The sequence below is a fragment of the Sturnira hondurensis genome, unplaced genomic scaffold (genome assembly GCF_014824575.4).
Source record: "Sturnira hondurensis isolate 20B ecotype Veracruz unplaced genomic scaffold, ASM1482457v3 Scaffold0007217, whole genome shotgun sequence".
Taxonomy (NCBI): domain Eukaryota; kingdom Metazoa; phylum Chordata; class Mammalia; order Chiroptera; family Phyllostomidae; genus Sturnira; species Sturnira hondurensis.
In genome coordinates this window covers 1783071-1798927 of record NW_028079848.1, presented here as the reverse complement: position 1 = coordinate 1798927, position 15857 = coordinate 1783071, and the positions used below count along the sequence as shown (strand labels likewise).

Below are 15857 nucleotides of genomic sequence, written 5' to 3'. Positions count from 1 at the left end.
TAGTCCCCTTCGAAAGGCCCCGACACTTTGGGAAAGTGGGCAGCTGACTGAAATGGCACTGTACCTGTGACTGCGCGTGTGAGTGTCATTGAATGCTTCTAACTGCCAGCCTTTTACCGTATTTCAGGAAGGGTGGTGACAGTCTCCTACGATGAGTGGGACAGAAAAATACAAGACAACTTCGAGAGGCTGTTCTACGTGTCCGAAGACCCGTCCGACGCGAACGAGAAGAACCCCGACCTGGTCCACAAGCGCGGCATATACAAAGACAGCCACGGGGCGTCCAGCCCCTGGTGTGACTACCAGCTGCGTCCCAACTTCGCCATTGCAATGGCAGTCGTGAGTGACTTCCTGTTCTCAGACCTCAAACGCGTCGTGGTAGGGTGGACGTCCTGCTTTGCTCCCATCTGTTTTCAGATTCACTGAGCTGGTGAAAAGTATACTGTCTACGAGCTGGTTTGTACACTCTTTTCTAATGAATGCAGCCTTGTGGGTTTCACCCTTCACCTGTCACCTTCAGTATGAAAATATAGACAATGACAGACGGTGGCCAATGAGGTGCGTGTCCCGTGATAGCACAGAAAAAATGATGAGGTTCGTGCAAGGTTCTGTCAAGCCGAGAACTTCAGACCCTCCCGATTTTCTGTCCTTAGACTAAAATAAACTCCCGGGGCAGTGAAGTGGGGACGGCACGGTGTGTGTTCTTCTGGGCCCGCCTCGCTGTCTCCGCTTCACCAACGGGAGTGCCGAGCGCGGCACTGTCCGTGAGGACAGGAGGAAGACGCAGAGGCACGGGGAGGTGGCTTCCCTTCGGCAGCGTGCCTGTGATTCCATGTGACCCTTGAACTGAGCGCAGGCCCTCAGTCATCGGTGCGCTGCCCTCGTCACGTGCTGCCCGAGGGCAGGTCCCCTGTGCTTCCTTCTGACCCCAGAAGCACAGATGGGCAGCAGATAAACTCACAGGACCCGACTGTGAGTCCCCTGCAGAAGGCTGCCATGTGTTCTGCCTTCACGGCAGCTGTGCCGCCTTCCTTTCAGAGCCGGCAGGTGTCTTGGAAGGACATCCTTGCTTCGAACAGCATCCCCCGTGTCCAAGGGCCAGAACGCTGCCTCCAAGCCAGCCTCTTCAGATTAGAGCTGCTTGGTGTCCACACTCAAATTCCCGCCCGCGCTGTAGTTGAAAATAGCTTCCCTTCCTTTCCAAGTTTGTCACTGGTCTGTGTCCCACTGTGAGTGGAAACGAATCGCTCAGCAGTCTTACAGGATCTGTGCGTCGGTTTGTGATACCCTGCAGGCCCCCGAGCTCTTCACGGCAGAGAAAGCGTGGAAGGCATTGCAGATGGCGGAGAAGAAGCTGCTGGGTCCCCTTGGCATGAAAACCCTGGATCCCGAGTAAGTGACGACAGAGGCACTAAGAATGTAGTTCGCCTTATACTTCATACATAATTACATTTAACCTTGGCACAGAAACTGGGGTCCGGACGCAGCCGGACTGTAAGTATTAAGGATGTTGTTGCTACTGTATTGCGTTATCTACAGTTGTTCTGCTTGTCAGTAAAATCCCTACAATTGCATTCAAACTGAGTTTTCCAAAACACCTTTTCTATCTCCACGCAGTGTCGCTGTTCAAAATGCCTTTGTCTTGTCCTGTATTCAGTAATCAGTAAGAGAGTGTTTTTAAGTTTATAAAACTAGTATGACATGAATATTTTCTAACGTCTGAGTTCTCAGACTCTGAAAGTGGTTGCTGTGGACACGGGAGAAATAGACACATTGTCTCCTTAGAGACAGTCTTTATTTTCTATGTCGTTGCTGCTACCAGTTCCTTTAATGTTATAAAATATGTGTATGCAGCTGTTTTTTAATTTTTAAAAATATTTAGACATGATTTATTTACTCCTTGTGAGGACAGATGAGGATTTAACCTCATCCCCACCCCCTGCCCAGCCCCTTCCACCCTTTCTGGGCCGTCAGTCACACCAGTATTTTAATTTAAACCAATAAATAATAAAATATGTGTATGCAGCTGTTTTTTAATTTTTAAAAATATTTAGACATGATTTATTTACTCCTCGTGAGGACAGATGAGGATTTAACCCCATCCCCACCCCCCACCCAGCCCCTTTCCACCCTTTCTAGGCCGTCAGTCACACCAGTATTTTAATTTAAACCAATAAATAATTTTGTTTTCATATTATGATTATATATGTCTGTCCTATTTTATATTTTTCTTTTCCAACTTTTATTTTTTGAGTTTTTATTCCCTGTTTTTCTCCAACTGTTTTTAAGTTTGATATCCATCATCGATTTGCTCTCTCTGTCAGTATGTGAGAGAGCCCCCATTCTATTGTAGCCTCCTCTTCGTAGATTTTTCCTGCTTTACTGCACACTCATTTCAGTCTCAAGATGTGAAGTTTTCTGTCTGTAGACTTATCTGCCTGCTGAGCCATTCTCCACATTGGCAGAGGCATTAAGAACCACTGGTCAAAACTAAAACCCACCGTTATAGTAGCTCATATGGCCAGTACTGTCTCTCTCACTAAAAGAAAAAAAGCAGTAATTGCATTAAACCAAGGAAAGATAACTCTCTTGTGTTATCTGTTACAATAAGTTCATAACTGTTTGGTTTATAACTGTGCATAAATCTTGTGTGTGTGTTTACTCGATATTTGTAATCTGATCATGTCCCCATTTTAATTAATTTTAAAAGAATTTCGTGGAGAACGTTCAAAGTAACTTTTCAATACTTAATTGTTAAGAAACTTACCTTTAAAAATCACTTATTCAGCCCTGGCTGGTGTAGCTCAGTGGATTGAGCGCGGGCCTGTGAACCACGCGATTGCGGTTCGATTCCCAGTCAGGGCACATGCCTGGGCTGCAGGCCAGTTCCCAGCAGGGAACTCATGAGAGGCAACCATACATTGATATTTCTCTCCCTCTCTCCTTCCCTTCTCCTCTAAAGATAAATAAAAATCACTAATTCAAGTTATTCAGTGTCTATTTTCAGTGTTGTAAATCTATTAGAGGCCTAATTTACTTTTACCAGCCTCCAGTGTCAGGGGAACTCCTTGAAGGCAAGACACCCGAGTATCTTGCGGTTTCCATAGCAGCAGCAGCATCTGGTCATCACTCCTAACCCACCAGGAAGGTGCTCTGAACTCAGTATGCTCTGACACGAGGTTAAATGCGGGACGGCCCTGTTCTGTAGACTGGAAGGCAGAATAATCTGCTTGTATCTCTTACCTTTGCTACTGAAAATGTTTCTGCTGGTTTCTCTGCGATGTCTGGTCTCTGTAACCCGAGTGTCCTTCATCCCCCAGTGACATGGTTTACTGTGGCGTGTACGACAACGCCTTGGACAACGACAACTACAACCTCGCGAAAGGCTTCAACTATCACCAAGGACCGGTGAGGACACTTTCTGAGTTTTCCGGTGTCATTTCAGGGTTTTTTTTCCCCCCAAACAATTTTAGATAGTCACAGCTCTTTTTTTTCTTTACTAATTAAATCATCTTTTTTTTTAGGAGTGGCTGTGGCCTGTTGGGTATTTTCTTCGTGCAAAATTATATTTTTCGAAATTGATGGGTCCAGAGGCGAATGCAAAGACTGTGTTTTTGGTTAAAAATGTCCTTTCTCGGCACTATGTTCATCTTGAGAGGTAAGCGGTAAGGGGCGTGTGGGCCCCGGAACCAGCATTTCCTCCGTCAGGCACGCGGTGTTTCCTTGGAATTCACTCCTGTGCACACTGGTCATCCCAAGGGCATCCAGAACCTTTACTCATTACCACGGTGGTTTCTGTGATGTCATCTTTACCTTCCTTTGCATAGGTCAGGTTATCTATTTTAACTCAAAGCCTTTACTGCGTGACTTATACATGTGAAATCGTCTTTCATTTCAAAAGTTAGCGGATACCGTAGTTTTGGATTGGGTTACCACAGAATAAACACAAAACCGAAAGTAGGCAGGCTGGGCCTTTTGAGTTAATTGATTTCAACATATGTCGATAAATAATTTCCAGAAATGCTTCCATTATAATTAAAATACCGCAGTTGGTCTTTTGACTGTTATTTCAAACCTACCTGTCACATCTCTTGTCCTGTTGGCAGAAAAGTAAGTTTTGGTTGTGTTTCTTAAAACAGTGGTAACATTCAGCCAAAAGCTCTCAAAGTCCCAAATTCTGGATTGAGCCTAAGTAGCTGGACATCTTACTGCTCAGAATAATTATGCATGAACCGCGTAAGTGGTATCCCCTTTGTTACGAGAACACGAGGGACTCGCATCCACCACCACGAACGGCCATGGGTTTGCTTGCATTGGCTCCTAACGCAGTTGCAGCAAACGCCACCTGCTGCTGCTTCTGCGTCGCTAGAGGGTGTGACTGAGTCTGTGTGACAGGAACCTTCCGGGAGCCCATCCTTAACTGGCCCCGGGATTTCCCATTGTTCGCATTTATTTTCTCGTTCTTCCCTATGTCCCTGGAGAGTAGGGACGCCTCGTACGGCACGGACCATCCTTCTACCTCCACCTGTGGCCCCACGCCATGACCTTGCTCCATGATTATGACTGTCGTCCGCTGGCCCCTCCCTCCCCACGCTGCACAGATGTGTGTCAGCCTGCCCGAAGTCCCATCTCGCTGGCCCGAGCCCAGCCCTGCCCTGTGGTTCTGTGTTCCTCCCCTCCCCCTTCCAGACAGCCCGCTGGGTCAGTGCCCAGCTGCGGTCCACAGCGATGGTGAAGCCACCGGTTCTTTGGGCCGCTGCTGGACAGCTCCCCAAACAGAGCCGTCCGAACTGCAGAAAGGCGTAGTCTCAGGCATCAAAGGCGGGAAGCCTGAAGGCGGGGGGNGGGGGGGGGGGGGGGGTTGGGGGGCCCATGCTCCCTCTGAGGCACAAAGGAAGGGCCCCCCCGCCTCCCTGCAGCTTCTGGAGGCTCCACGGCTGTGGCAGCCGATCCAGCCGGCACGCGGCCTTCTCCCTGTGTGCGTGCCTGTGTCCAGATGGCCCCGCGTATGAGGACCCGGGTCATATTGGAGCAGGGGCGACCCACACCACCTTAACCAGTATCATCTGCCACAGCCCTGTATCCACATAAGTCACCCCGTGGTCCTGAGGGCTGGGACTGCAACACAGGAATCTGGAAGGGGACACAGTCCCCATCGCCCGCCACTTTCCTACGCTGTAGCCCCAACACTCGGAAACCAGCGTTTCCCGTGTCATCCATTCCTCTATGACAGTTTTTAGAAATACAGGACTAGCCGATGGTATTATTAGTTATTATTCAAACTGTCTCTGTGTTTACCTGACGGAATTATTTTCGTATTTTTATTACAAAACATTTGATAGCTGCAGAAAAGTATATGTCACGTAGCCATGGGTTACAGCACATAATGAAATGTGTTCCCCATGTAAAAAAATCAGTTCTGTATTTTTAAATTTGTTTTATACTTAAGAGCTTACACTGAAATTGGGAATGAATTTGATATGAGAATAATACTCTATTCTAAGAGCAAGATCTAACCGCTATGAACCCCTGTAGACAAGAATGATCGTGGTACCTGCCTGAGTTTCCGGGAGCATTAAGATGAGGAAATGTATGTAGAGCCTTTAGTGTAAGAACATAGTAAATGCACAGTAAATACTAACTGTACTGTTCCACAGAATAAGAAATCGGTACAGAAATTCATAAACTTTTTAACTGCCACCTTTCTCCTAATCATAATTGTGCTTCTTCACTGCTTCCTGTTAGTTTCACAGTTATGTCCATGTCAAACCTACTGTCTCTGAAAAATTATAATTTGAGTCTCACAAACCTACTCCAAAGGGAGTAAAATTGGACCAGAGAGACGTTTGTCTCTCTATCTACATACTGCTTGGAATAGTAGTTCCTTGTAGGTTTTTAATACCTAAAAGGAGGCCTTTGTATTTGATTAAATCCCAAAGATCAGATATCAAAGAATAATTCCAATCTAAATTCTTTATACATACATCGTCAAGAGACCCGGTTTTACAGCAAGTGAGTGTGTGTGACTGTTTTCTATACAAAAGGGCAGAGTCTCCGGGTCCCTCGCCTGTTGTTAACCGGGCCAGATAGGTGTCAGACTGTGTCTCCTAAAACACCTTTCCTTCCTCCGAGGTCCCCCTGGAAAGGCCTTCCGGAGCTGACCAACGAGGACGGCCAGCACTGCCCTTTCAGCTGTGAGACCCAAGCCTGGTCGATCGCTACCATTCTTGAAACGCTCTACGACTTATAGTTGGTTCGCTGCTATTTATCAAGTACGCAGTCTCTTGTATTACGGATGCAAGGACATAATATAATGTAATTGCTCAATATGCACAAGCTCAAGTCAGATGAAAACCTCATTCATGTACTACTGACGTACACTTGGGTAAAAAGCCTGTGAAAGCGTCGATGTTTATTTAATGAAGAGCCATTGACTCAAGTCAGAGAGAAAGTCGTTGTGACTAATGGGATGTTTGTCTTTGGAAACCGGTAAGAACGCTTCAAATGCCTACAAACAACGAGTCTGAAAAAGAGAGATCATGGAATCTGCTATTTGGACATAAAGTGAAAATGAAATTATGAGGATATACTAATGAAAAGACGGGAAACAATAAAGATGATTGAGGCATAAAGAGAAGAAAAAGAAAAACTAGAAAAATATTTTTAAATTCTGCTGTGCGCATTGTCTTCAGTAGTAACGCGTCCTGAATCGGCTGTGCTTAATTAACGGTCTCGCCCTTCACTGCGGTATCTCTGGTACCTTCCAACCTCGCTCTCTGCGTTCAGTAACCATGCAGTGAGTGCCGAGTGGCGGGAGTGTCCACCTCCAACCTACGTTCACAAGAGGGGCACAGATGTTCACATGTGCGTTCATTTGTTCACTGATACATTAATGTGTTTTCGTGTAACGAATAACATCAGTATATTTAACATAATTGTGCTAAGAATGTGTAGGACATAGGAGAAACACCACAAAGCATTAGGAATTTATTTCCCGAAAACAGTTTTATAAAATTAGTATTGTTTCCGTGCCCTACTATGAGATCGTTTACATTTTTAAGATGTAAAATGTTTGGCATAGTTATGAGACCTTTAAAGAAAAAAATGCTATATTAATTTTCTAAAACGTAACTATTTTTGGTTTGTGTGTAAAAGGCATTGAGGGATCATGGTAGATTCTGGTTCCTAGGCACCACGAACTACCATTGACACGTGGAGCATTGAGAATAATCCTAATATAATGAAAATACAGATAGGAATTCAGTTGTGATCTTGAATTCAATAAAATCAATTTGAAAAGTTTTCCATGTTATTTTAAGATACCTTAAACCTGAAAAAGTCATAAAACAAAAAACGGTTTTTAACGTTTTTGTGATTTGACATTTTTGAATAGTATTTGTTTTCTAGGTGGAGTTTTCTTTTTTTTTACTCTCTTACTGTTTTTGTCTCAAGAAAACATTTCAAACAGATTGTTATACTTTCAGTTGAAAGGAAGTAGTTGCAGAGGTCCTTCCATTACTATATAATATTATTCAGTGGTGTACAGTTAACATGACAGCATAGTAATGCTTTCTCAGAGATCGGACACCCTACCACCCTAAGTACAACTAAGTGGTAAAAATAAAGAAGAAAAGCACACACACCGAAAGTCCTGGGCACTACAAATGTGCACATGCCTCCGATGTTAAATGCCCCCGATGTTAAATGCCCGTGCCTGAAAGCGCTTGCGGTTTACTGTAGGGGTTTTGCCTGCACGCCGCTCTTCAAAGCTGAGCCTACTTTCGAAGTGGTTTGCACAGGCTTAGCTTTCTGGTTCCCCAGCCTGAAGCACTTGAAGCCCTACGAACACAGTAATCTGACTGCTATCTCTAAGCTGGTTTCCAAACCTCCCTCCCTTCTCCGCTGCTCAGCGTGCAGCACAAGCTTCTCTAACCCTCCAGGGGGAAGAGAGGCACATTCGTTAGTCCTCAGGGTTTATGCAGCCTGGCTCTCCCGCTTCCACTTCGAGTACAAAAGGTGGAAGGAAAGGAACTGAAAACCGACATATTTAACAAAAGCGAGAAGTGCTGGCTGGCTGCTAAAGGTGACAAATACATTAAGTAATTAATAATAAATAATGAGTTGACGATTTTTAAAACCTAGCCATATGGGGGTATCCCTGGTAGGGCAAATAACCCACCTCTGAATTTTTAAGACATTGTGTTGCTGCATTAGAAAAGTAAATGGTTATATTCCTAATAAGGAATCTGAATAAAAACACACTGTTGCAATCTGCAAGCTCCTCTGTAAAGTCTCAGAAGGCATGCCATGCCTTATTTCATCCAAAGTATTTAAAAGATTTTATTTATTTATCTTTAGAGGGGAAGGGAAGGAGAGAGGGAGAGAAGTATCAGTGTATGGTTGCCTCTCATGCGTCCCCCTGCTGGGAACTGGCCTGCAACCCAGGCATGTGCCCTGACTGGGAATCGAACTGCAATCCTTTGGTTCACAGGCCTGCGCTCAATCCACTGAGCTACACCAGCCAGGGCTATTTCATCCAAAGTATTTAAAATAACAGCTTCAGACTTGAGAGGGATAATGTCACTAGACTAAAAGTCACGTAGGAGGAACACTACGTTCCGGAGTCATGTTGGACGAGGAAGGGCTCTGAGCCCGGGTTCTCACGAATGCAAATCAGTGTCCCCTTTAACGTGAGAAGGGTGTTTGCCCGTTTAACCAGCGTGCTGTGGTCTCTAATTAAGATTCAAAGATCCTGGAGGAGCCACGAGACCTGTCCTGTCTGTGGACCTATGACCTCTGTGCGCGTTCACTCCTTTCTGCTGTGTCTTCACCTGGCCTCTCTGGGAGACAGGTGTCGTTTTTGCGTCTGTGTGCCGAGAAAATAAAATCTTTTCTAAAGGTCTGTACTTTGCTTTTCTTCCATTATTCACCACTGAAGTCATGTGTTGACGCGGACGTCTGCTATTTATTTAAGGCTTGTTATTTGGGGTCCTTATCTTTTTGGAGGATGTGTGGGGCAGAAAAAGAAGGAAGCATTTTAGGCTGTTTGGTCATTTATTTTGTAGCCATGTTGACATTCAGAGCAAAATAAACTTTCGATGTAGAAATAGATCTGTTGGCAACTCTACACTCTCCTGGTATTTTTTGAAACCTGGTCCAGGGGCTGATACCCTGGTCTGTGGTCATCAGGAACCAAGGTCAGCGCCTAGTGACAAAGAATTTTCTATAATTTTCCAGATAATGTCAACTCATTGTCTCCTAGAGTCTGAGCTTACTTTAATCAGTAGTTTCTCCAAATTATTTTTCCCTTTTAATGTCCCAAAGTCTGATCTTGAGGAGGCAAGAACTCAGAGTTCCTCGCAGTGGATTTACATCATCCCGATGGAACACAAATTTTAACCTTTGGCTGAGCAAACAAGCAGTCCCAGATTTTGTCATTTTTAACACAGACAAAACCAAATTCCAGTTTTGCATCAGGATATTTGTTATTGAACTTTTGATCATCTTATAAATAAATCCATCACACTGCAGCCAGCTTGCACCGTGGCGATTACAGTTCCCTGTCTGAGAACCTCTGTGGCTCCAATGTGTATTCAGAGTTTTTCCCGAGTTTCCTTTTCCTCCAGCGAAACCTCACTTGACATTGGCACGGGCTGCCCCGCGCCCCCTGCTGACAAAGCTGCCCCTCTGCCGCTGCGGCTCCGAGTGGAGTCTCATTCACAAACACAGACGCCGCTTCTACCCACAGTCACTTCTACTTTACAGAGGAAACTAGGAGTTTAGACAGTTGTGACCGTTTGTCACGCTTCGGCAGTTTGGCAGACCAGCACGGCTCATGAATATGCATCTCCACGCTGTCTATAGCCACACACCTCCTGAAGTTGCAGAAAGGAACACATTCATGGACAGATCCAAACATACAGCCTCTCGGTATCATGTCAGATGCGAGGCAAGAAGTGCGTAAAATGATACAAACTTTAAATTATGCTCTGCATTTGAATGTTTCAGTGTCTTAATTAGAAGTGATCTGAGTACTTAAATAAAATCCACGCCACTTAGCATTGACTCACAATTTGAAGTTACCCAAAGATCATGGTAACTGTGTCCAAGCTTACATACTACAAAACAGAAGTACTGTGGAAGACAAAGTTTGCCAGAATGATGATTCGCTTTGGCTAAACACAAATTTTCATTCTTCATAATCTTAAACACCTAGTAGACCCAATACTAGCTTATGTGGTAAGTCTATATAAAGTTAGGAAAACCATGTCCAAGTAGAATAAAAAATTATGCTGACATTACACTTAAGGCGAATGACTCAGAAGTGCAGCAACATTAAACTAGTCTCATTTGCCAAAGATTTACCTGAGGAATCTGAGCTCAAATTCTTAAATCATTTGCATTCGTTTCTATAATAATACATTTAGCACACTGAAATTATTAGAAGACCAATTTTTAAAATATTTTATTTATTTATTTTTTTAGAGAGAAGGGAAGGGAAGGACAAAGAGTGGGAGAGGAACATCATTGTGTGGTTGCCTCTCATGTGCCCCCTACTGGGGACCTGGCCTACAACCCAGGCCTGTGCCCTGACTGGGAATGGAACCAGTGACCCTTTGGTTCGCAGGCCTGTGCTCAATCCACTGAGCTACACCAGCCAAGGCTAGAAGGTCAATTTTTTTTTAATTTCTAGGAATTTTAGGAATTACTTAAGGCTTACTCATCTCTAAACCAATCCAAACAGATCGCTTTGAAGAAATCGTATAATCTAAACTGGAGGAAAGGAAATACTACCCACTTGCAGACACGTAAATGTATATTCTGACCCAGACAGAGAGCTTAGAGCTTCAACCAAAATACTGCAGCTCATTTTGCACTTCAGCTGAGCACAAATACAGAACCCACTGGCTCCTGTAAAAGAGTGTGCTCTTCCCATTGGGTACAAATTCTTCACTGAGTCGGCCAGATTCTCTGCTGGCTTTCACCCACAGACGCCAGATTTCTATGAACCACTGAAGTCATTTACGAAGGTCACCAAGGAGTCCGCCCATCCAGCCGAAAGGAGCTGGCGCCAGAGATCAAGCCAGTACTTGGAAAGAATAAAAATCAGATCTTTGCTGGGCCCCTGATGGACAGGAGCCTGGGGGCACAGAACCAGAGGTCGGGCTGGCTGCTGGCTCCCTGGGTCACCAGGTAAGAAGGGAGCACAGAGCACTGAGGAGTCCTCACCGGGGTGCAGCGCTCTGGGTGAGTGATTCACCCCTGAATACCTCTGACTCCCAGCACTAATGATGCCCAGCCGTGGACACTGAGCGGTTCACTACCCCTCTCTCCTAGTGGAATGAATGACACCGTAAAAACCAGTCTAGCTTCAAAACCAAGGGTTATCATCATGACCTTGGACTTGGTGATAAGGGTTTAATATCCAGGGTATATAAAAGCCCCCACAATTCGAAAAGTCCCAAACAACCCAAATCAAGAATGAGCAAAGGACTCGTATAGACATTTCTTTGAGAATATATGCCAATGTTCAATAACGCCATAAAAAGATGCTCAGAATCACGAGTCTTCAAGGGAAATGCGAACCAAGACCACAGTGAGATACCAATTCACATCCAGTAAAGTGGTTCTAATTGCTATCAGAAAATGACCTGCGATGCTGAAGACATGGAGGAATGGGAAGCCTCGTACATTGCCGACGGAAACGCCAAACGCTTCGGCCATGTTGGGGAGCTGTGGCGGGTCCCCAGAAATGAAACATGCCAATTCCACTTGTCAGGCGCATACCCCAAAGAACTGGAAACAGACTCAAACAGATACTCGCACATGAGTGTTCACAGCAGAGGTATTCACAACAGCCAGAAGGCAGAAACACGCCACATGCCTTTTGATGGATGGGCGGATGAGAACAGAACAAAAAAGACTGAAGTGGAGATATACACTACATCGTGAATGAACCTTGAAAACATTACGCCAAGTGAAATAAGCCAAACACAAAAGGACAGATATTGTACGGTAACACTTTTTGAAATATCTAGACCAGGCAAATTCAAAGAGAACGGACATTGGCTTAGAGCGCGAGGTGGAAAGTTACTGAGAAAAAAACAAGCCTGGGGGAGGGCATCAATGGAAATGCATGGCTGACACTGGGCGAGGGCAGATGTTGGGAAGTCCCGCGCCCTTGCAGCAGAAACGACCACGCTTATTTCTTGAATTAGGTGTTAATTCTAGCTCTCTAAGAGGAGCTGCCCAGTTCACTGTGCTCTGTCTCCCCTGACTTGACCTTCCTGGGGACGGTCCTTCCTTCTCTGTTCTCTTCCTTGGCTCTATCTGAAGTGGGCGTGGAGGACACATCCCTCCTGTGCAGGTTGAGCAGTGTCTGAACTGAACTCCTGCCCGTCGAAGGCTGGAGGCCGAAGAGGCATTCTAGGCCCTGTCCGCGCTCTTGGTTTCTTTGCCAGAATGACGATCTTACAAACGCAACTGGCTCCTTACTGACTGGATCCCAGTGAGCTCCGTTTGCCGGCACCTGTACCCACTGCTCTTTTCCTGGCACGTCTCCTTCTATCATCTACTTAATTCCAGGTACCGTGTACCCGTCAAACTTGGTGGGGCAGCAACACCTTTTAACGTCTGTTTTCTAGTCTCTTCTCCTGGAGTTACAAGCCCACTAGGTTCACTATTTAACTTCCAAGTTATTGTAGGTGACAGTTTTATCAAGTATTTCCAGGATGTAACAGAGATTATCCTTAGTCCAGCTTCTAAAATCAGCCTACTTTACCCCTAAGCCGGTGCCACCAAAGTCAGGGTTTTGTGAAAACATACCCTGTCACTGGCCATCACTTTCTGTATGTATCAATATATGTTGGGCTTTTGGCAAGATCTTAATGACATGGAAAAACCAAGATTTACTTCTTGGTCATCCTGTGTGTCTATTGCAGATTGCCACAGCCTTCGCTTTGCCTCTCCTCAGTCTAGGATACGGGCTGACAGAGCAGCCATGGTCGTGAACTGGCCAGGCTCAAAAGCAGAGAGAAAAAGAGTTGCAGAGGCTCCCAAATGTGCGATTCAATCCCAGGGCCCTGAATTACACCCAGCATCTTGCTGCTGATTGGCCAGAGCTCATCATGTGGTCCCACTCAACCACAAGGCAGCCGGGAAGACACCCAGCATGTGCCCTGAGGGCAGATAACCAGAACTATTTAGTAAGCCGCATAGTCCAACTACGTACAAACTGCACAGTCAAGTGTACTGCAGCACTGGTGACTAGAGACCCGATGTCACGGGAATCGTATGCAACCTGTCACCATTCTCAGACTTAAGAGGCCCGCGACCAGCCTGTAGCAGCACAAGTACATGCTATGCACCTTTTTCCTAGTCTCCCACAAAGGAACCTGCGGTGACTTTATCAGGTCACTACAGCGGGTAAAGGGGAATCCCCCAAACCCCCGTTTACAACTTGCTGTGACTCTGACAGGAAACCAATTCCTTGATGCCCGGACCACCGACTTTGTCCACCAAACAGGGACTCAGAGCATCGGGGGAACCACAGAAGCCCGGAACAGCCTCAGCGAGTTCCAATCATCCAGGAAAATTCCCGCCCGCAGGTCTGAACGCACAGACGGAGCAGGTGGCCTCACTCCAATGAAACCATCCCCTGACCCTGGGGGACTCGAAGACTAAGTGGGTCTGCATAACAGCCAAAGCCTCACAGAAGCCCCCCTGGCTCACGGAGGACACGAAAAGCCAGTTCATTCAAACCCAGCAGATAAATATTCCATACAACTTTCAACAATACCACTCCATCTCAGAGCAAGAGGATCGCATGGAGACTGTCGGTGACCCGGATGCGACCTCAATGAACTCCTCTTAAAGCTTAACGATGGACAAGTCGATACTCTTTCCTTGTCCTGAATACCTAACAACAATAGGCCAGACTCAATGAACTGGGCAGCTTGAAGGAACCAACTGGTTTTTCTCGCTCAGGAGCCGCGATTTCAAGTCAATCGTCAAAGCGCACGAGGCACCTGGAAACCTGAGGTTCCATTTCCTAAACACGGGCCTTTTTTGGTATTTTCACTGTTTTGAACAGACCGCTTTTGAAAACATCACCCCAGTCCCCACTCTCCTTCCAATTTGTTCTTTTTTTTTCCCCTGAGACTTTTAAAATCAAATTTATGGGGGTGACATTGATTAATAAAATTGTACAGGTTTCAGGGATACAATTCTATAATACCTCATCTGTATGTTGTGTTGTGTGTTCACCACCCAAGTCAAATCTCCTTCCATCCCCATTTATTCCCCTTTTACCCTCTTCTTCCTCCCTCACTGCCCTTACCCTCTGGCTCTCACTGAATCTTAAGCCATTGAAGTCCCTAAGCCTCCAGCCACGACTCTGCCTGAAGACAGAGACTGGGGACTGTTACTTTGTGCACAGAAAGCTAACAGCATCAACAGTTCCGATATAATTTGATTGGGTCTTAATCTCTCTGGGGCCCCATGGGAAACCTGTGATTGTGCAACGTTATAATGCATTCACGCTTTCAACAGGGTTGCCAGATTTTGCAAATAAAAACACAGGCTACCCAGTTAAATCTGAATTTCTGATAAACAATGCACATTTTTTAGTATATGCCAAGTATTGCACAGATGAAACAATTATTCTTGTTCATTTGGAATTTCAATATAACTAGATGTCCTCAATGTTATGTGGCATCCCTAATTAGCTGCCACTGAGCTGCATGGTCCTTTTTGGCTGCTGTCCTCACCTGTCTGTCCTCTGTTGATAGGCTGTCCTCCCCTGTCTGTCCTCTGGGTGCCAGGGTTTGGACTTTGAGATCTGCTTCCATAGGGAGGCCAAAGCTGGTCTTTGGACTCATGTCCCCAGGCTGCCGTTTTTCTCTCTTCCTTCCGGGGCAGACACCTCCGTTTTTACTAATACTTCTTACCCCCATGGCTACTTTTTCTGTCTGCCACCTTTTTCCTGAACTGCGCTCATTTCCTTTCTATACCATTTTTCTTCCCATGACAGCCAAGTATGGTGTTTTAAAGCATAGACTTTACCAGCAGACAAATTAGGGGTTGAAGCCAGGCTTACCTTTCAGCAGACATGAGACCTTCAGTAAGCTACTTAGTGTCTGAAAGCCTCATTTCCTCCTTCTGGAAAACACAGGTACCAAAGCCTATTTTCTGGGGCTGTTGTGAAAGCTAAATGTGATGATCTGGACAAACTACACAAAGGTGCAATCCTTACTAGATTCTTCTTCTCTTTAAGCTTCAGGCCTTGGCTGATGTGAACTTAGCTCCTCAGAAAGTGCTGCATGCCTGGAGTTGCAATTCAGGCTCGGCTGACACTCCTCCCCGGTAAGCCCTGGTACTGTGTGCTCAGCTCGGACATTGTCGCCCAGCAGCTCAGCTCAGCTCAGTTCAGGAAACACGTATTAAGTTTCTATCGGGTGCTGAGCACTGTGGCTAGTGCTGGAGATGCAGAGATAAACAGGCTAGTTCCGACCTCAAGGCCAGTGTTGGGGGTGGGGGATAGATACGAAGCACTTCTGAATACAATGAAGTAAGTAACTTCGCCGGCAGAGCTCAGAACCCTGGGAGGAAGGCAGCAGGAAAGGCTGCGGGTTTGGGACAGCTCCTGGGTAGACCATCTTGCAAAGGCCAAGAGCAAACGCCTGCGGTCAGTGACTGCCACTCCTACGTGCCCGCGGTGGTTTGCTCCCTGGACCGGCCTCCCCGCAATAAATAAAGGCCTTTGCCCCGCAAAGACTCGGCCTTTCCTTTGGCAAAAACAACATCTCGGAACCTCCGCCACCGGACACGGGTGGCAGGCGGCGGTGACTCGACGCTGA

General features: G+C 45.9%; 1 protein-coding gene and 1 long non-coding RNA gene across 5 annotated transcripts in view; one reads left to right on the top strand and one right to left on the bottom strand.

Annotated features, from left to right (window-relative positions):
- AGL (amylo-alpha-1,6-glucosidase and 4-alpha-glucanotransferase) overlaps positions 1–8245 on the top strand; it is a 45985-nt gene extending 37740 nt beyond the window's left edge. For all 3 annotated transcript variants that reach the window (XM_037051344.1, XM_037051343.1, XM_037051345.1), the window contains exons 30-34: positions 128–339; positions 1295–1392; positions 3321–3408; positions 3525–3658; positions 6133–8245. In XM_037051344.1, the coding sequence (XP_036907239.1) occupies positions 128–339; positions 1295–1392; positions 3321–3408; positions 3525–3658; positions 6133–6250 (650 nt within the window). In that variant the 3' untranslated portion in view covers positions 6251–8245. The remainder of the gene's footprint in view (positions 1–127; positions 340–1294; positions 1393–3320; positions 3409–3524; positions 3659–6132) is intronic.
- LOC118990642 (uncharacterized) overlaps positions 1–15349 on the bottom strand; it is a 58804-nt gene extending 43455 nt beyond the window's left edge. The window contains exons 1-2 of one of the 2 annotated variants that reach the window (XR_005067278.1): positions 15254–15349; positions 15098–15156 (exon numbers count right to left, since the gene is read on the bottom strand). This is a non-coding gene — a long non-coding RNA (uncharacterized LOC118990642). Of the gene's footprint in view, positions 1–15028; positions 15157–15253 lie in introns of those variants that run through there. The other variant, XR_005067277.1, reaches the window with a different exon arrangement.
- Positions 15350–15857: the final 508 nt, after the last annotated feature.